We start from the raw sequence: 17,233 nt of genomic DNA on the forward strand, positions 1-17,233 counted from the left end.
AGGCCAGCGCCCAGCCTCTGCTTCGCCTCGCCATGCCCCTGTCGCTCGCGTTGACCGGTTCGCTACCCAGCCGGCCGCTCCAGCGCCAAGGCCCGACCTTCTCCTCCAACCTGCCAGGCCTCTCCACAGTTTGGGCCGAGCCCATATGGTGAGCCACCCATCAGTCCTGCGCCAGTCCGCCCCAGTTTCGGCCCGTAGATGTTTTTTCCAGTTCTGCGATTTTAGCATTATCCAGTGTTTAACAGTTTTGCAAAAAACCCCTAGTGTTCATGCATCTAATAACTAATTAACCATACATCATATGTGAATAATTTTCTATATGTAAAATGCTTAGAATTTTGTCTAGTTTCATAATAGGCTGCTGTCATCCATGCTTAAAATGTTTAAAATGTTGTTTGCATTTATTTTGCTAGATGCCATGCTAAAATGTTTATTTCATAACTTAATAACCGTAGCTCCAAATTTAATAAACTTTATATGTAAATGGGGTGAAAAAATGCATAGAACAACATGGTGTACTTTGTTTTGCTGTTTAACAACATTAAAATTGTGTTTAGGGCAGAACAGTACCAAATCTACAATATGTACATGAGGTTTTTCCGGAATTGTTGTTCGTTGTTCCGGCCTCATTTAAACTTGCCTAGATAGGTAGTTTTCATATGCTTCACCCCTTGCCATGTTTAATAACATTTAATATTTTTGGGTACATAAACGAGAGTTATTAACTAAATAATTAAATGTGGTGTTTCTCCAATATGCAACCCGGTGCATATTGAGCTCAACTTAACTTGTAGTATTGTTTGTGCACTTTGCCATGCCATGCATATTTAAACCGGACATGCATCATACTTGTTTGTGCATCATGCCATGTGTATGTGGTGTTTGTTTACTATGTTGTTTGTTTTTTTCCGGGTTGCTTCTCTGGTTAGCTTCGGTTTCGTTCCGGAGTTGTGAGGATTCGTTCGACTACGTCCGTTTGTCTTCTTCATGGACTCGTTCTTCTTCCTAGCGGGATTTCAGGCAAGATTACCATACCCTCGAAATCACTTCTATCTTTGCTTTGCTAGTTGTTCGCTCTATTGCTATGTTGCGCTACCTACCACTTGCTATATCATGACTCCCATATTGCCATGTCAAGCCTCTAACCATCCTTTCCTAGCAAACCGTTGTTTGGCTAAGTTACCGCTTTTGGTCAGCCCTTCTTATAGCGTTGCTAGTTGCAGGTGAAGTTGAGGTTGGTTCCATGTTGGAACATGGATATTTTTGAATATCACAATATCTCTTAGTTAATTAATGCACCTATATATTTGGTAAAGGGTGAAAGGCTCGGCCTTATGCCTGGTGTTTTGTTCCACTCTTGCCGCCCTAGTTTCCGTCATACCGGTGTTATGTTCCTTGATTTTGCGTTCCTTACGCGGTTGGGTGATTTATGGGACCCCCTTGACAGTTCGCTTTGGTTGAAACTCCTCCAGCAAGGCCCAACCTTGGTTTTACATTTGCCTACCTAAGCCTTTTTCCCTTGGGTTTTCGCGAGCCCGAGGGTCATCTTTATTTAACCCCCCCGGGCCAGTGCTCCTTCGAGTGTTGGTCCGAACCGAGCAACCTGCGGGGCCACCTCGGGGCAACTTGAGGGCTGGTTTTACTCGTAGCTTGACTTATCAGGTGTGCCCTGAGAACGAGATATGTGCAGCTCCTATCGGGATTTGTCAGCACATCGGGCGGCTTTGCTGGTCTTGTTTTAACATTGTTGAAATGTCTTGTAAACCGGGATTCCGAGACTGATCGGGTCTTCCCGGAAGAAGGTTTATCCTTCGTTGACCGTGAGAGCTTATAATGGGCTAAGTTGGGACACCCCTGCAGGGTATTATCTTTCAAAAGCCGTGCCCGCGGTTATGTGGCAGATGGGAATTTGTTAATGTCCGGTTGTAGAGAATTTGACACTTGACTTAATTAAAATACATCAACCGCGTGTGTAGCCGTAATGGTCTCTTCTCGGCGGAGCCCGGGAAGTGAACACGGTTCTTGTGTTATGGTTGTGCGTAGGCAGTTTCAGGATCACTTTTTGATCACCTCTAGCTTCGCGACCATTGTGTTGCTCCTCTTCTCGCTCTTATTTGCGTATGTTAGCCATCATACATGCTAGTGCTTGCTGCAGCTCCACCTCACTACCCTTTCCTACCCATAAGCTTAAATAGTCTTGATCTCGTGGGTGTGAGATTGCTGAGTCCTCATGACTCACAGATTCTACCAAAACAGTTGCAGGTTCCGATGATACCAGTGCAGGTGACGCAACCGAGCTCAAGTGGAAGTTCGACGAGGAACGTGGTCGTTACTATGTTTCGTTTCCTGATGATCAGTAGTGGAGCCCAGTTGGGACGATCGGGGATCTAGCATTTGGGGTTATCTTATTTTCATTTGGATTTGACCGTAATCGGTCTATGTGTGGATTTTGGATGATGTATGAATTAATTTATGTATTGTGTGAAGTGGCGATTGTAAGCCAACTCTCGTTATCCCATTCTTGTTCATTACATGGGATTGTGTGAAGATGACCCTTCTTGCGACAATACCTACAATGCGGTTATGCCTCTAAGTCGTGCCTCGACACGTGGGAGATATAGCCGCATCGTGGGCGTTACACTTTATTATCTTGCAAACCTATCCTATCACACCTACAAAGTACTTCTAGTTTCATACTTATTCTAGGTAAAGCGAACGTAAAGTGTGCGTAGAGTTGTATCGGTGGTCGATAGAACTTGAGAGAATATTTGTTCTATCTTTAGCTCCTCGTTGGGTTCGACACTCTTACTTATCGAAAGAGGCTACAGCTGGTCCCCTATACTTGTGGGTTATCAAGACCTTTTTTGGCGCCGTTGCTGGGGATAAATAGCGTGGGGTGAATATTCTCGTGTGTGCTTGTTTGCTTTATCACTAAGTAGATTTTATTTGCTGTTCTAAGTTGTTCACTATCTTTAGTTATGGATATGGAACACTTGTCGTGGCACTATGAGCTGGTTTGCAGAGCAAGTGGAGCGTTGTTCCCGTGGAATCATGATATCTTCTAGCTTAGAGCCATGGATAATATCATTCAGTTTGTCTAATTCACATCTAGATGTTTTTTAAAGATGTCACATCTAAACTCCCATAAATATATAATGTAGCAACAAGAAATAAAAAAAACTAGGACAAAAAAATAGACCACAAACACAGTGAACATCAGCTTAGATGTGACATAACTATGTCACATCTAGATGTGTCCTAGACAGACCCTCATTCATTAGCTACATGAAACACTTGTGATGGTTCGCAAAATTTTCTACCAAATAGAGCATCATTTCTTGCCTTCCAAATACACCACAAGAAAGTGTATGAACTAGGGATGTTGATATGTGGATGAGCAGAAGTGAGCAAAGTCCTGAATTTTTTGAGGAATTGAATGATGATAATTGGCGATGACCTCCGTTCTTATGAACTGTGGAGAGGAGACCAAGCAACTTTAGAGAAAGGGCATAGAAAAAGTATGTGCATTTCATCCTCTAAAGTACCACATCTAGCACACTCTTCCACAATGTGTTTGGAGAACTTACTTGCTCGTTTACTAGTGGGAAGAGCTCGGCGAAGAAGGCTCCAAGCAAAAGTTTGAACTCTTGGCACAACCTGTTTTTCTTTCCATATCTGATTAAGAAGACCAACAATCTGTTGGGGAACTAGTTTTGGTCTCTGGTTAGCTTGCAGAGCAGATTATTGAAACAATGTTTGTAAGCACTTTTTGATGAACATTCACCTGCAGGAGTTAGTTTCCAAACAAGAACATCCTGCCCCAAAAAATTAATAATAGGAGTTTGCAAAATAGTTCTGTAAAAAAATGAGTTTGCAAAATAGCATTGGCGGTATGTCAAGTGAACAAAGAGTTGATTAAATCTACATTCCAAGTTTTCTGGTTTGGAAGCCAAAGGTCCTTAACAACAGCAGGATAAACAAAAGGAGGTTGTTGAATAATCAGATTATCATAAATACTTTGCTATTGAGAGAACCAAGGAGAACTCCAAATGGAGCTACTGCCATCAACAATTTGGTAAAAAGAGGCTGAAATCAAGAGATGTCTCACCTTGAGAATTGCTGCCCAGAAGGCAGATTTTGTATATTTGGTTTAGCCCTCCAAGTGGATGTGTCACTATGGTACTTTGACTTGATGATGAGGGCAAGATGTCTCACCTTCCGTTGATTGTGGGTAAGGGACGAGCAGTTGGGTCAGGTGCTTCTTGATGCTGCCTGCCTCGTTCAGGTACCACGGTAGGCAGCGGTTCTGTCGTTGCTTTAATTTAGTGATAGTATAGAGTGTAAACTATAGCATCACCGGATCCGTGGCGCAATGGTAGCGCGTCTGACTCCAGATCAGAAGGTTGCGTGTTCGATTCACGTCGGGTTCAATACCCCGAACATATAATCCGGTCCTTTTTTTTTAAATATTTTTGCCGTTTTGGGCCCTTGGCAAACGAAACAGCAAAGTGTGGCCCAACTCCTTTTTCTCCGAAGGCCCATTTCGCAAGTAAGCCCATGCAGAGTCGTGGCCCGCTCCGCCGCCTCCGAACCAAAACCCTCACAAGCCACTTCGCGAACATTCACGTCCTTCTCCTCTCCCCCGACCCCCCCTTCCGCATCCACGCGAGCGAAGCCGCGCCGGCGAAGAGCAGGCGAACCTTCTACAGCCCTCCGACTCCGAGCCCCCTTCCGCGGCCCGCAGCCATGGCGACCGTCATGCAGAAGATCAAGGACATCGAGGACGAGGTACTTACTTGACCGTGGCCTCCGGCCCTCCAGCGACCCGCCGCGACGGCCGATGGATTTGGCTCCTGCGATTAGCAGTGGTAGAGCTGTAGTCCGTGCGGGATTTGCTTAGTTTCGAATTGAAATTTACCATGCTGGTTCGCCGTGGCCCGCTCCCTGTGTGGTTTGAGCTGTAGGTAGGCAGATTGGATTTGGGGGTTATGTTAGGTTTAGAAGTAGCAGTAGCAGTGGCTTACTTTTTTGTTCTTCTTAGATTTAGAACTGTTTGTTTTCAGCTCGCTTTGCTACATGTTTCATGTGGTGGAGCTGCGTCTACACTTGATTTGATAGGATACCCATAGATTCTAGGCATATGCTTAGTTGAGGGCTATTGAAGCTTTGGTGGCATTTGGTCTCTCCGTCGCTGGTCTTCACCTTTTGGTCATGGACTGAAATGATTTGGATAAAAAATTTCTTTGAATTGTGATGCATTTTGTTGTTTTGCAATAAATATAAGTTAATCAAATACTGGCCTTTAGGTTGCTGATAGCTTTTTACCATATATATGCCTGATTTAGCGTCTCTTATCAAACGGGGCTTGGTTGATATAAATGGGCGCTCAGGTGTTAGCTGTAATGTTATGTGAGAAGGAGCATTTGTTTTGCTCGCAAGTCATGATCAAATATGCTCAAAAACTGGTGCAGAGGATATTGAATTGGTTAGTTGTGGTTTATACTAGAGTGGCGGGGTTCAATGGCAATTCACTTACTCCTTCATCTGCCTGTTTGTGATTTGGTAGTTGTAACTGTTCACCCGCATCTTGTATGCCATAGTGATGATTTAATCAAGTGGTACTTAAGTGGACACTAATATGATTCTGAAGTCATATGATACGTTGGTGTGTTTTGGTTTGTGATTAACATTTGACAATAATTAAATTGTTGTGAAGTAGTGAGACCCTGGAAATGTTACTTATATATGCATAATGCTCTTACTACTCTGGAGGGATTGGACAAGTGTGCACGAACGTTTCAGATAGTTGGCCAAATGCCAGATTTATCCACTTTCTGAACCCTCTGCTTATGTTCTTTCCGTCTGTTTTACTTGACAGATGTCAAAGACGCAGAAAAACAAAGCCACTGCACACCATCTTGGTCTTCTGAAGGTGATTTGAAGCTCCTATCTATTTATTTCAATTTACTGGATCAATTCCATCATATATTAATATCATGCTATATCTAGGACTCTGAAGAGCTTATAGACAGTTTAGTTATTTCACAAAAGCTAATGCCTAAATGTATGTGCTGCTGTTGCTGCATATAACTTGCCTTACTTCATGTCCAACCATATGGCGGTGCTGTCAGTTTTAATCTGGATCATTGGCTTGACAGTGTGTAGAGATTGACTTTTATCAAATCTGATAGCATGGTTCCCTCTGTTGTGCTTGGACCTTTGATGCATAATTATCGCATGAGGGCCAGGTCAATGCAATACTGTGGTTATATGCTGCATGATGTAAGATCTTGCATGTAGGGTTGAGATATGCTTGAAACGGGGTCTCAAGCTCCATTCCATCATCTAGCTGAATCATTGTTCTTCTGTAGGATTGATGGTTACAAGCATCTCTTTATGTTTAAGCTATCATTGCTACTTCTATATATAAGAAAAAGCTGTACTCAAGAGTTATTCCTTTCGTCAGGCTAAACTTGCAAAATTACGGCGAGAGTTGCTCACTCCTACAACCAAAGGTGGTGGTGGTGCTGGTGAGGGGTTTGACGTGACGAAAAGTGGAGATGCACGTGTTGGTTTGGTGGGCTTTCCTTCGGTTGGGAAATCAACATTGTTGAACAAGCTGACGGGAACTTTTTCAGAGGTCTGCTCTTGCTGTACTAGTGTTTTTTTTACACTTATCTGGACTATCATGTTAGTTTCAATGCTGATATAGTAACACATTCTTTCTGTTCCTTATATGATTCAAAAGGTCGCGTCCTATGAGTTTACAACTTTAACATGTATTCCTGGAGTTATTATGTACAAAGGAGCTAAAGTACAGGTATTTTTTCACTTTCAAAGGAAGCTGCGAGTTGGCTTTTGTTGCCAGAGAATATTTGTTCTTTGTTTTGTAATAGTCACTACTTCTTATTCAGCTTCTAGATCTTCCGGGAATCATTGAAGGTGCTAAAGATGGAAAGGGTAGAGGGAGGCAGGTAAAATATGCCCAGCTTCTCCTCTATTTTTGCAGTCCAGTTAATATAGATGGACGCATGGTCTCAACAAACATGTCATGATGTATCATACATGAATAGTTATATTAGTTACAAGTTCTCATTGCACTTTCAGTTTAATATTTTTGTGAACATTTAGAACCCATCTTTTGTGCGAATCATCTGAACACCCACCTATTATATTGATCATTGGTGGCAGCAGTATGCACGTGTGTACAAAAATGCATTGTCACTCCCTCCAGATAATATTTATTTTTAGGAAAAAAACTGGCTATAATGCACCATATAAATCATGCTAATTGTCATTGTAGCAATCACTATTGTTTTTTTTCCTAACTTTCTAGCTCATAAAGCACATTGTTACTGGATATTTCCGGTAAGTTAATTAGATATTCTTTAAAATCTTCCTTGAGATGGCAAAAAGTAATTTCATTTGTGTCGCATTTTTTCAAAGTCATGTAATTTGTTGACTACTTCCTCTGTCCGAAAAAACTTGTCCCTCAAATGGATGTATCTAGCACCAAGTTAGTGCTAGATACATCCATTTGAGGGACAAGCTTGGGACAAGCTTTTTCGGACGGAGGGAGTATTAAGTTTCCTGCATGTTCTACTTACCACCTTTCTAAATAATTTCAGGAAATTTCATATGCTTTTCAATACTGTAAAGTACTAAGCTTTATGTTACCACAAAGGGGTTTGTCCCTGTGTTACAATTTATTCTTTTACCCAGTACAATTTATGCACACTTCAGCCTAAGAATTTCCTGAATTATTCCCTATTCCGATCATTAAGGAGTTATATGTCATGTCTCCTTGGCTTAATGATTGATACGATTTTCAGGTCATCAGTACAGCCAGGACATGTAATGTCATTCTGATTGTTCTTGACGCCATAAAACCAATAACTCACAAACGTCTCATTGAGAAGGAGCTTGAGGGATTTGGCATCCGGTAAGTCTCTATGTTGATACCATCTTCAGCACTTGTTGTCCCGCTCTTCCACGCTGAAATTGTTTGTCAGGGAGCTAAATGGTTTTGTTTACCTTTGTTGTGAATTAGACATTATCCAATTACATTAGTTGCAACCGTGTCTACTAGGCATTGGCACTTCCAGATACTGCATGTGATAATATTTGTTCTTGTAAGGTGTTTCTTTCTCAAACAGCCAAGGTTTTTGAGTCGCCGAGTCAAGCCAAGTCGCCGAGGCTGCGGCTAGTGACTTGCTGGCTTGAGTCAGCGACTTGGCTTGATTAGTCGCCCCAAGTCGCCATGGCACAACAGTACATAGAGCAGCAGAGCACATAGACATACAGCAGCAGAAGAGCACATATACAACAGAGAAAATATACTACATCTAAGCAGAGCACATATAGAGCCCACCCTGCACTCTCTTTCATATACTACATCTAAGCAGAGCACATATAGAGCCCACCCTGCGCTCTCTTTCCTTCGGTCCTCCTCCTTCCCCAGCCCCCACATGATCACATATACAGCAGCAGCAAGCCACGCGAGCCAGCGAGTCGTGCGACTAATCGCCCCAAGTCGCCGGCGAGCCACGCGAGTCGCGCGACTTGCTCCCCGAGTCAAGTCGCCTGCGCAAGCCAGCCACGCCGCGACGACTTGGCGATTAGTCGGCGACTAATCGGCGATTAGTCGGCGACTCAAAAACAGAGCAAACAGCCTTGTACTAAGGTGTTCCATGGTGGACCGTGTTATTCCCTTTACTTCTTGGTCATCTACTCAGTTTGTTTCCAATGAAATGATTTCATCTCTGAATGTCTTGGTTGTTGAGACAAGGTTGATGTTTAACCTGTATGAGCTTTCCATGTATTAGGTTGAACAAGACACCTCCCAATATGACATTCAGGAGAAAGGAAAAGGGTGGCATCAATTTTACATCAACAGTAGCGAACACACACTTGGACCTTGACACTGTAAAAGCAATCTGTAGTGAGTACAGGATTCATAATGCTGATGTCTCCCTGAGATTTGATGCAACAGCAGATGACCTTATAGATGTCATTGAGGGAAGTAGAATCTACATGCCTTGCATCTACGTCGTCAACAAAATTGACCAGATCACAGTTGAAGAGCTGGATATCTTGGACAAACTTCCCCATTACTGCCCAATTAGGCGAGTCTTCACTTGTCTTCTTGATATGTGTGGTTTCTCATGTATTTTTCCTTGGCCACTAAAGCACTTTCTTCTGTCTGTTACCTGCTGACAGTGCACATCTGGAGTGGAACCTTGATGGGCTTCTAGAGATGGTCTGGGAATACCTAGATTTGTGCAGGCTATACACAAAACCCAAAGGGCTGAACCCAGACTACGAGGATCCTGTGATCTTATCATCCAAGAGGAAAACAGTGGAAGACTTCTGCAACCAAATCCACAAGGACATGGCGAAACAGTTTAAATAGTGAGTAGAGCCACATCTCCAGGCTTATTTGCTCCCCTGTAACCATTAATCTGTGAGGCTAATTGATCGGTAAACTTGCAGTGCACTGGTGTGGGGTTCTAGCGTGAAGCATAAGCCTCAGAGAGTTGGCAAGGTATGCATTCTTCAACCACTGTCGTGTTACACTGTGTCCTTTCTAGCACTAATCCGCAAGATCTCTGCAGGAGCATGAGCTTGAGGACGAGGACGTTGTTCAGATCATTAAGAAAATATAAGCTACACACCGTGGTGCCGAGCGATTCTGTTTTGCAGATCAGGAAGGAGTTCTCAGCTATGAAACTTTTTGAGAAGCAGCTAACGTTAGGGCCCTTGTTCCTTTTGCTAGCTGTGATGCCCCGTCGTCGGGCCGCTGTTTGCATAAAAATCTGGTTTCGATCACAAGACAAAATGTGGACAGTTTTTTTATTTATTAGCTTGTGCCAAGTAACCATATGTAATTGTGACTGATGCCTGTCATGCCACAACCGCCGAACCGAACACATGGAAAGATGCATATCTATCTCGAGAAGATGCTAAGATGGTTCTTATAGCTTGTTTAAGCGTTTCAGTTTGGTTTAGCTTATCGTTTCTGATCTCCCTGATGATGGGGCTGATGATTACTTTGCCAATGATGGACAAAAACTTGAGGATAACATGGCAAGTGTACTGGTTGTGATAACTATTACCAGATCCCGTATCGTTTGGTTGTATATCGACCTGCATTATGATCCTTGACCATCTGGCAGCATCCTTGTACGGGGCATCGCTGTTGTGGTGCGAGCATGTGACGGTGCCTTGTCAAGTTGTGGGTGTACGCATGTTCGCTGGTATCAATGATTGGGACGTGTGGATCTCCATTTGGTTTGACGCTCCTTCCTTTTTTACCTGTGAGAACGTGGCTTTATCTGTCGATGCTTCCCATGATCTCGGAGCATCCACTACCAGTAGCAGCTGATTTGACGTGGAATGTCACCATTTATCATCTCTAAATGGGTCATACGGGTCACATCAGTCTCCATTTGGCAGTACAAACAAATACAGTACTAGATTTGACAAGAACCTCGTCCGGATCAGTTGCACAGTGCGATGTAGAATCTTTTCTTTTTCTAAATGACTCATTTATCACAAAAGTTCATGAGAAGTACTCCCTCTGAGTACGAAACATCTTAACTATTAGTACATTGAGGTCCCTAGACCATGCAACGATCACTGCTGCTGTCAGGATGAACCGCCACTCACATACCGGAGCCAAAGATGATAGCTAGGAAGTCGTACTGGAGCTACAGTCGTCACCGAACCCTTGAACCGATCCTATATCAAATCTCGCTGCTGTGTACGCATGACGAGAAACCCCAACCTCGCTGCCTGAGAAGTTTGCATAAGCTACGCTGGAGCTCCGTGTAGTGTCGACAGATAAAGTTGAGGAGGATTGGACCCTGTGACTCAAAGAAGCACCGACATCCGTCCGAGCGTCATCCTTGCGAAGGCTAAAACCCTAGACTATCTACTAACCACCGGTCGTCGAGCGGCAGTAAGAGGGAAGACAAACCCATGGGCTCGCCGGCGAAGATCGAGGGGACGCAGACTTTGCCCTGGTCGTCTTTGGAGAGGGGGAAGGAAGACGTGTGTGACTGGATGAAATCAATCATGGAACCTTTTTCCTTCATGTGGCGGAGGCGGACTCACATGGTTTTCAGACAGAAAAGAGGTACTCCCTGGAGCGTCCACGTTTTTCGAGATTCAAGTTTGACCATATATTTAACCAACGAGACCGACTGTGGTGGGAGCAAAAATTAAATCACTGAATTCATATTGAAAATACGAATTTAGTGGTATAATTTTTGCTTCCGGCGCATTCGGTCTTGAATGGGGGGAGTACGTACATATCATATGATTTTTTTTTTCAGTGAAAGAAACGAGATGCTGCTGCATGTGAGGGGCTGAGGGCTTAGAATGGGAAACATCCTGAATCACCTCCCCTGTCAGACTCTCACAAATAACAAGCGTAGACCCAAGGCGAGGCGAGGTCTCCTCTTCGGCGCTTACTTTTGATGTCCAGCAAATAAAAGATCCCCCTCCATGCAATAATTTTCTCGACGAGGAGTAGGAGACGACGCCCTTGTTCAAGGCGGCGTCATCTTCTCTTCCCTCCCTGTCATCCGGTCTCCTCTTTGATTCTTCTGCTAATCATCAGCTGATCCTTCCTTCTCCCCTCTCCCCTCTCCCCTCCGTGCTCCCTGCACAATCCGTACCCTCCTCGGTCGTGCCATTTCGTTTTGGCCCCGTCCACGTTCAATCCCCCCATCCGAGGCGGACAAGAACACGGCCGGCCGTTCCCTGTTCCCTAGATCTGCGTGGCGGCGGCGAGAGGCAGAGAGGGCGCGCCCCCGCCGTCAAAACCCAATCTTGGCGGCTGGCTGCGCGTCTTCTTCTTCTTCTTCTTCTTCTTCTTCTTCTTCTTCTTCTTCTTCTTCTTCTTCCTGCGACCTGCCGCGGGAGATAAGGGGAGGAGGAGGAGGAGGAGGCGGCCAGCCCAGCAATGGTGCCGTGGGAAGGCTACGTGAGCGACGAGACCATGGGCACCTTCGCGCCCATCCTGCTCTACTGGGTCTACGCCGGCGGCTACCAGCTCCTCCTGCACCGCCGCCCGCTCCAGCGCTACAGGCTCCACACGCGGGCCGAGGAGGAGGACAAGAACCTCGTCGCCCTCCCCGCCGTCGTGCGCGGCGTGCTCCTGCAGCAGCTCGTGCAGGCCATCGTCGCCATGATCCTCTTCATGGTAAGTAAGCCTACAATCCCTTCAGGCTTTGGCATTGCTGCTCCCATTACTTCAGTGACGTAAGCTGCCATGGAGATGAACAGAAACCCAGCCGAGCTAATCACTAATTCCTCACATTTTGGCTTGTGCTACAGTTACATCTTTTTTTTCTGTCTCTTTTGCATTGCAGACCATTGGTACATTAGGCTGCCGCCATCATTATATGAATATGGTTAATTACTCAAAAAATATTCTGATAAAAAGTTACTCAAAAACTTCAATGGAAAACCTTCAGAGCAGAGTCGATTCTCTTGTCTTTATGGTGATAATTCTTAGGCAAGGAAAAATAATATGCTGTATTGTAAGAGCTTCGGCACGTAAGAAATAACAAGATTTACATAATTGCTGCACACCTAATACTTGGAGGCAGTTTCTTAACAGTTTTCACGTAGGCAGTTCATTTGGTAAAGATTATCACTGCTGTCATTGATACAGCGAATGTATATGTTCATTGTCTTCTGGCCTTTGCTCTATGTGGATTTACATTTGTAACGATCTCAAATAGAGTCCTTTTTCTGGCTAACTAGTTAATTTTTGGAGAAATTGTCGGCAGTTAAATTATGATTGCTTAAATACCTACCACCTATCGGTCGATTGGCTTCCTCTAATTTAACATCTCTGTTTTAAAAACATTTGGCTCTGAAAAGCTCTGCTCAATCTGGCTTCTATCCAGCCATAATGTCATCTAAAATTTACAGAGTGAAACAGATAATCCATCCATTGATCGATGAGTGCGGCTAATCGCTGTCTCCTAAAAGATGTCATATTTACCGAATGTGGTATACCAGTCCATAATTTCTCAAAATTAGCAGTACTCTTCACTGGCCTAATTCACTAAAGTTCACATTATTCATCAAGAAAGAACAGCAGCTTGTAGACTCCTAAGAAGTAACACATCAGCACATCACCGCGTTTGTATGCAATCTGCTCAGAAAGGTTATTTCATTCTGGATGATTTTAGCTGCATTCAATGGATGAATGGACCATCGCTTATAAGCATTGCATGCTTGCAGAACTAAAAGCAAACTTGCACCTCTTGATATCATCGAGTGAATAGCATAAAACTACCACTTTTCGTGTTATGATTCCAAAAAATACCGGAAATTTGTTTGTGACTGATAACTACCACTTTTGGCGTCGGCTGTTTCAAAAAACCCAAAACGCCCGTTGCTAAGAAATTAAACCGGTTTATGACAGGTCGGGCCCGCATCTAAATGAACCGTCAGTTTGACCGTTTGTTTGACCGTTAGATGACATGTGGGGCCCACATGTCAGTGTCTCTTCCTCATTTCCTTCACTCCTCTCTGCCTCCCTTCTCCTTCTTCGACGTCAACTCCCACCAGTGACAAACCCTGAAGTTCACCGGAGACAGCGGCGCGGCCATGGGCGCCGGCCACACCGCTGGCCTATGCGCACGACCGCATCCATCCACGAAACTGCGTCCTTGCGGAGGGCGGCGTTCAGCAGGGCCACGGAGCGCCGGCCGCCTCCGCTTTCACCAGCGCCAGCCGCACCTTCTTCCACCTTGCCGGCGTCGGCCGGCCGCTCCTCCGCCTCCCCAACTGCCTCCTCTCCCAAGACCCTCTTCTCCTGCCCGTAGTCTGCAGCCCGCCGCGCCGTCCTCTACGGCCTGGAGCCATGGCGCCACTAGCATGAGGCGCTGCGCCGCATTGCCAGGCCAACCTTGGCAGCCACCGCTCGTGCAGGGTCCAGGCGGCGATGGGTCACGGCTGCGGGTGGACCGGGCGGCTAACTCCGGCAGGAGGCCTCCCTGGATGCGGTCCTCCATGGCGGCGTCCAGCAGGGCGACGAAGCCATCCACCTGCACCTTGCGCGTACTGGAGGGCGACGAGCGACAGAAGGAAGCTCCACGGCGGCGCCATGGCTGGCCGGCAAGCTCCTCACAGCGGCTGCTGGCCGGCGAGCATGGCTGCGGGCGCACGGCCATGGGAGGGACCTGATAGCTTTTTTCAAAAGATTACAGGGACCTGATTGCATTTTTAGAATATTTACGGGGACCCAATTGTTTTTATGAGGAAGAGGCACTGACATGTGGGCCCCATATGTCATCTAACGGTCAAACTGACGGTCCATTTAGGTGCGGGCCCGACCTGTCATAAACCAGATTAATTTCTTAGCAACGGGCGTTTTGGGTTTTTTGAAACAATCGACTCCGAAAATGGTAGTTATCAGTCACAAACAAATTTTCGGTAGTTTTTTGGAACCATAACACGAAAAGTGGTAGTTTTATGCTATTCACTCGATATTATCCTAAAGATTCAGGCACGCTTCGTAAATTCACTCATTTTAGTTATCTCTACTGCCCTGAAGATTTCTAATCACAAAGAAAAGCAAGGCAACTGTTTGTCGATGGTGCCAACATTAGAACGGCTGTATGCTTTTGCTGGTCTGTTTACGTTGCATCTGTTTGTTGATGAGGACTTTCAATAGGTGCCGTTTTCCCCTTAGTGGACAACTAATTCATCGTTTAACCTATCTAACCTGATTCTGTGGGATTATTTGCAGATTACTTCAGATAGTTCAACTGTTCTAGTCCAGCCATCTATGGTGGTTCAATCGTTTCAGTTCCTGGTTGCAATGCTGGTGATGGACACATGGCAGTATTTCGTGCACCGCTACATGCATCAGAACAAATTCCTGTATCAACATATCCACTCACAACATCACCGGCTGATCGTTCCTTATGCCATCGGGGCTCTCTACAACCACCCATTGGAGGGGCTTCTACTGGACACTTTAGGTGGTGCTATGTCCTTCTTGGTTTCCGGTATGACGCCAAGGACTGCCGTATTCTTCTTCTGCTTCGCTGTGCTCAAGACGGTCGATGATCACTGCGGACTTTGGTTGCCATATAACATCTTCCAGCACTTGTTCCAAAATAACACGGCGTACCATGATATCCACCATCAGCTCCAAGGCACAAAGTACAATTACTCTCAGCCGTTCTTCTCAATATGGGACAGAATCCTAGGAACCCACATGGCCTACGACCTACTGAGCCGGAAGGAAGGGGGATTTGAAGCAAGGCCATTGCGAGACTAGCATCGAACTCATTTTAGTGTACATAACTCCAGCGACTCGGCGGGATACGCGATGCTCTTCCACTCCCTGGCAGCTTACAGGAGCCATCTACACATCTTGTAAGATGATGAAGGTATTCCAGCACTCCGGGTTATTCTCTTCTTCCACGTCTTGGTAAACTGGAGCTGTTGTGTTGTGTTCTTTTCTCCTGGAGTTAATCTAGTTAGACCCGTTCACCTTGAATGTGCGTGTTTATATACGGGTAGTCGGTTACTCGTGAGTTCTTTTTCTGGCTCTTTCATGTGTAAAGCTGCCGTTTGATTACATCTCTGTGCAGATAGTGTATTCGCAAATCAGTCACACTTCTGTATGTATCCAATTATTCATGTAGCTGAATCTTTGGGCATGGCTATGACCTTCAACCCCATATCTGGCTACCTTGGTGAGAATTCAGGTCCGGTCTGTTGCATGTTTCAGAAACAGAAAAAATGAAAGGAATGGGAAAAAAAAGAAATCCTGCTTTGTATGGTTATTTAGTTTTTGCCATCTCGAAGTGAAAGTTTTATTACCTGTTGGTGTTGGGGATGAAACACCTCTTTGCCTGACAGAAAAATCATTTCAGTCGTTTCCTCCGTCGCCGTCCTCATCCTCTGATGTTTACCCGCCGTGCCTGACTCCCGTTCACGTTCACCTCCACCCGTGGCTGGCGTCGCCGTCCCCACGGCGTGCGTCCTCATCGGGGAAATTGATCGACGCCGATCCCATTTTCAGGCGACTGGTGTTTGGCTAATGCGAAGAAGTAAAAGAGAAGATATGCAGAGTATTTTTTTTTAAACGTCACCGGGGGTCAGAAAAGACTGCCCACCTGAATTTTCATATAATTAGCTCAAGAAGAGCCTGTCATACAAGGGAGAGAGAGAGATATGCATAGTATTATTGTAGAGAATGATTTGGTGCATCGATAATTGATTGATCGTGCACTAGGCACATATATATAGGTACAAGGGGTGCGACCGGTATCTTGTCTCCTAAGATACACGTACATACAGAGGGAGACAGATACTACAGGTACTGCATACAGAACCCAGACCTACGTACATGTACACATGTTCAACACCCCCCGCAGTCGAAGCGTCGCCGGTGACGCAAAGACTGGACCGAAAGCCCTCGAAAGTCAAGGTGGGTAGTCCCTTCGTCATCACATCGGCGAACTGCTGATCGGTGGGCACATGTAGAACACGAACACGACCAAGTGCGACGTGCTCCCGGACGAAGTGGATGTCGAGCTCGATGTGCTTCGTCCGTCGGTGATGGACAGGGTTGGCAGCGAGGTGCACCGCGGAGACGGTATCACAGTAGATGAGCGTCGCCTTGGTGACCTCACATAGCAACTCCTGGAGGAGCTGTCGTAGCGAGGAACACTCCGCGACGGCGTTGGCCACGGCCCGATACTCGGCCTCGGCGCTCGATCGTGAGACCGTGGGTTGTCGTTTAGACGACCACGAAATCAGAGAGGCCCCGAGGTAGACGCAGTAGCCGGAAGTGGAGCGTCGAGTGTCGGGACACCCAGCCCAGTCGGCGTCGGAGTAGGTGAGGCCGTCAGGGTGAGACCCATGGCTGTGGTGCCACGTATGTACCAAAGTATACGTTTCACGAGAGCCCAATGGGTGTCACGAGGAGCATGCATGTGAAGGCACACCTGCTGGACAGCATACTGAATGTCCGGACGCGTCAGTGTGAGGTACTGAAGCGCACCGACGATGGAGCGGTAGAAGGGAGCGTCGGACGCCGGAGAGCCCTCGACGGCGGACACCTTAGCCTTCGTATCGACAGGAGTGGAAGCAGGCTTGCAATTAAGCATGCCCGCTCGCTCCAGAAGCTCGTAGGCGTACTTCTGCTGGTGCAGAAAGAAGCCAGTAGCCCGGCGCACTACCTCGATGCCGA

General features: G+C 45.8%; 2 protein-coding genes and 1 non-coding gene across 4 annotated transcripts; all 3 read left to right on the forward strand.

Moving 5' to 3' along the window:
- The first annotated feature begins 4,358 nt into the window (after positions 1–4,358).
- TRNAW-CCA (transfer RNA tryptophan (anticodon CCA)) lies at positions 4,359–4,430 on the forward strand. Its single transcript has one exon. It is a non-coding gene; the product is annotated as a tRNA-Trp (tRNA).
- Positions 4,431–4,598: 168 nt separating this feature from the next.
- LOC123051998 (developmentally-regulated G-protein 3) lies at positions 4,599–9,979 on the forward strand. Its single transcript, XM_044475012.1, has 10 exons — positions 4,599–4,788; positions 5,879–5,932; positions 6,467–6,640; positions 6,749–6,820; positions 6,915–6,974; positions 7,833–7,942; positions 8,826–9,125; positions 9,220–9,411; positions 9,493–9,544; positions 9,615–9,979. The coding sequence occupies exons 1-10, from the start codon at positions 4,747–4,749 to the stop codon at positions 9,663–9,665; spliced, it is 1,107 nt and encodes a 368-aa protein (XP_044330947.1). The 5' UTR covers positions 4,599–4,746; the 3' UTR covers positions 9,666–9,979.
- Positions 9,980–11,420: 1,441 nt separating this feature from the next.
- Positions 11,421–15,821, forward strand: LOC123051999 (very-long-chain aldehyde decarbonylase GL1-9). Of its 2 annotated transcripts, XM_044475014.1 has the most exons (3): positions 11,421–12,208; positions 12,378–12,548; positions 14,774–15,821. In XM_044475014.1, exons 1-3 carry the CDS (start codon positions 11,969–11,971, stop codon positions 15,308–15,310), a joined length of 948 nt encoding a protein of 315 aa, XP_044330949.1. In that variant the 5' UTR covers positions 11,421–11,968; the 3' UTR covers positions 15,311–15,821. The 2 variants fall into 2 exon arrangements, with proteins under 2 accessions (XP_044330949.1, XP_044330948.1); XM_044475013.1 differs by lacking the exon at positions 12,378–12,548.
- Positions 15,822–17,233: the final 1,412 nt, after the last annotated feature.

The sequence above is a fragment of the Triticum aestivum genome, chromosome 2D, assembly GCF_018294505.1.
Source record: "Triticum aestivum cultivar Chinese Spring chromosome 2D, IWGSC CS RefSeq v2.1, whole genome shotgun sequence".
Classification (NCBI taxonomy): Eukaryota; Viridiplantae; Streptophyta; class Magnoliopsida; order Poales; family Poaceae; genus Triticum; species Triticum aestivum.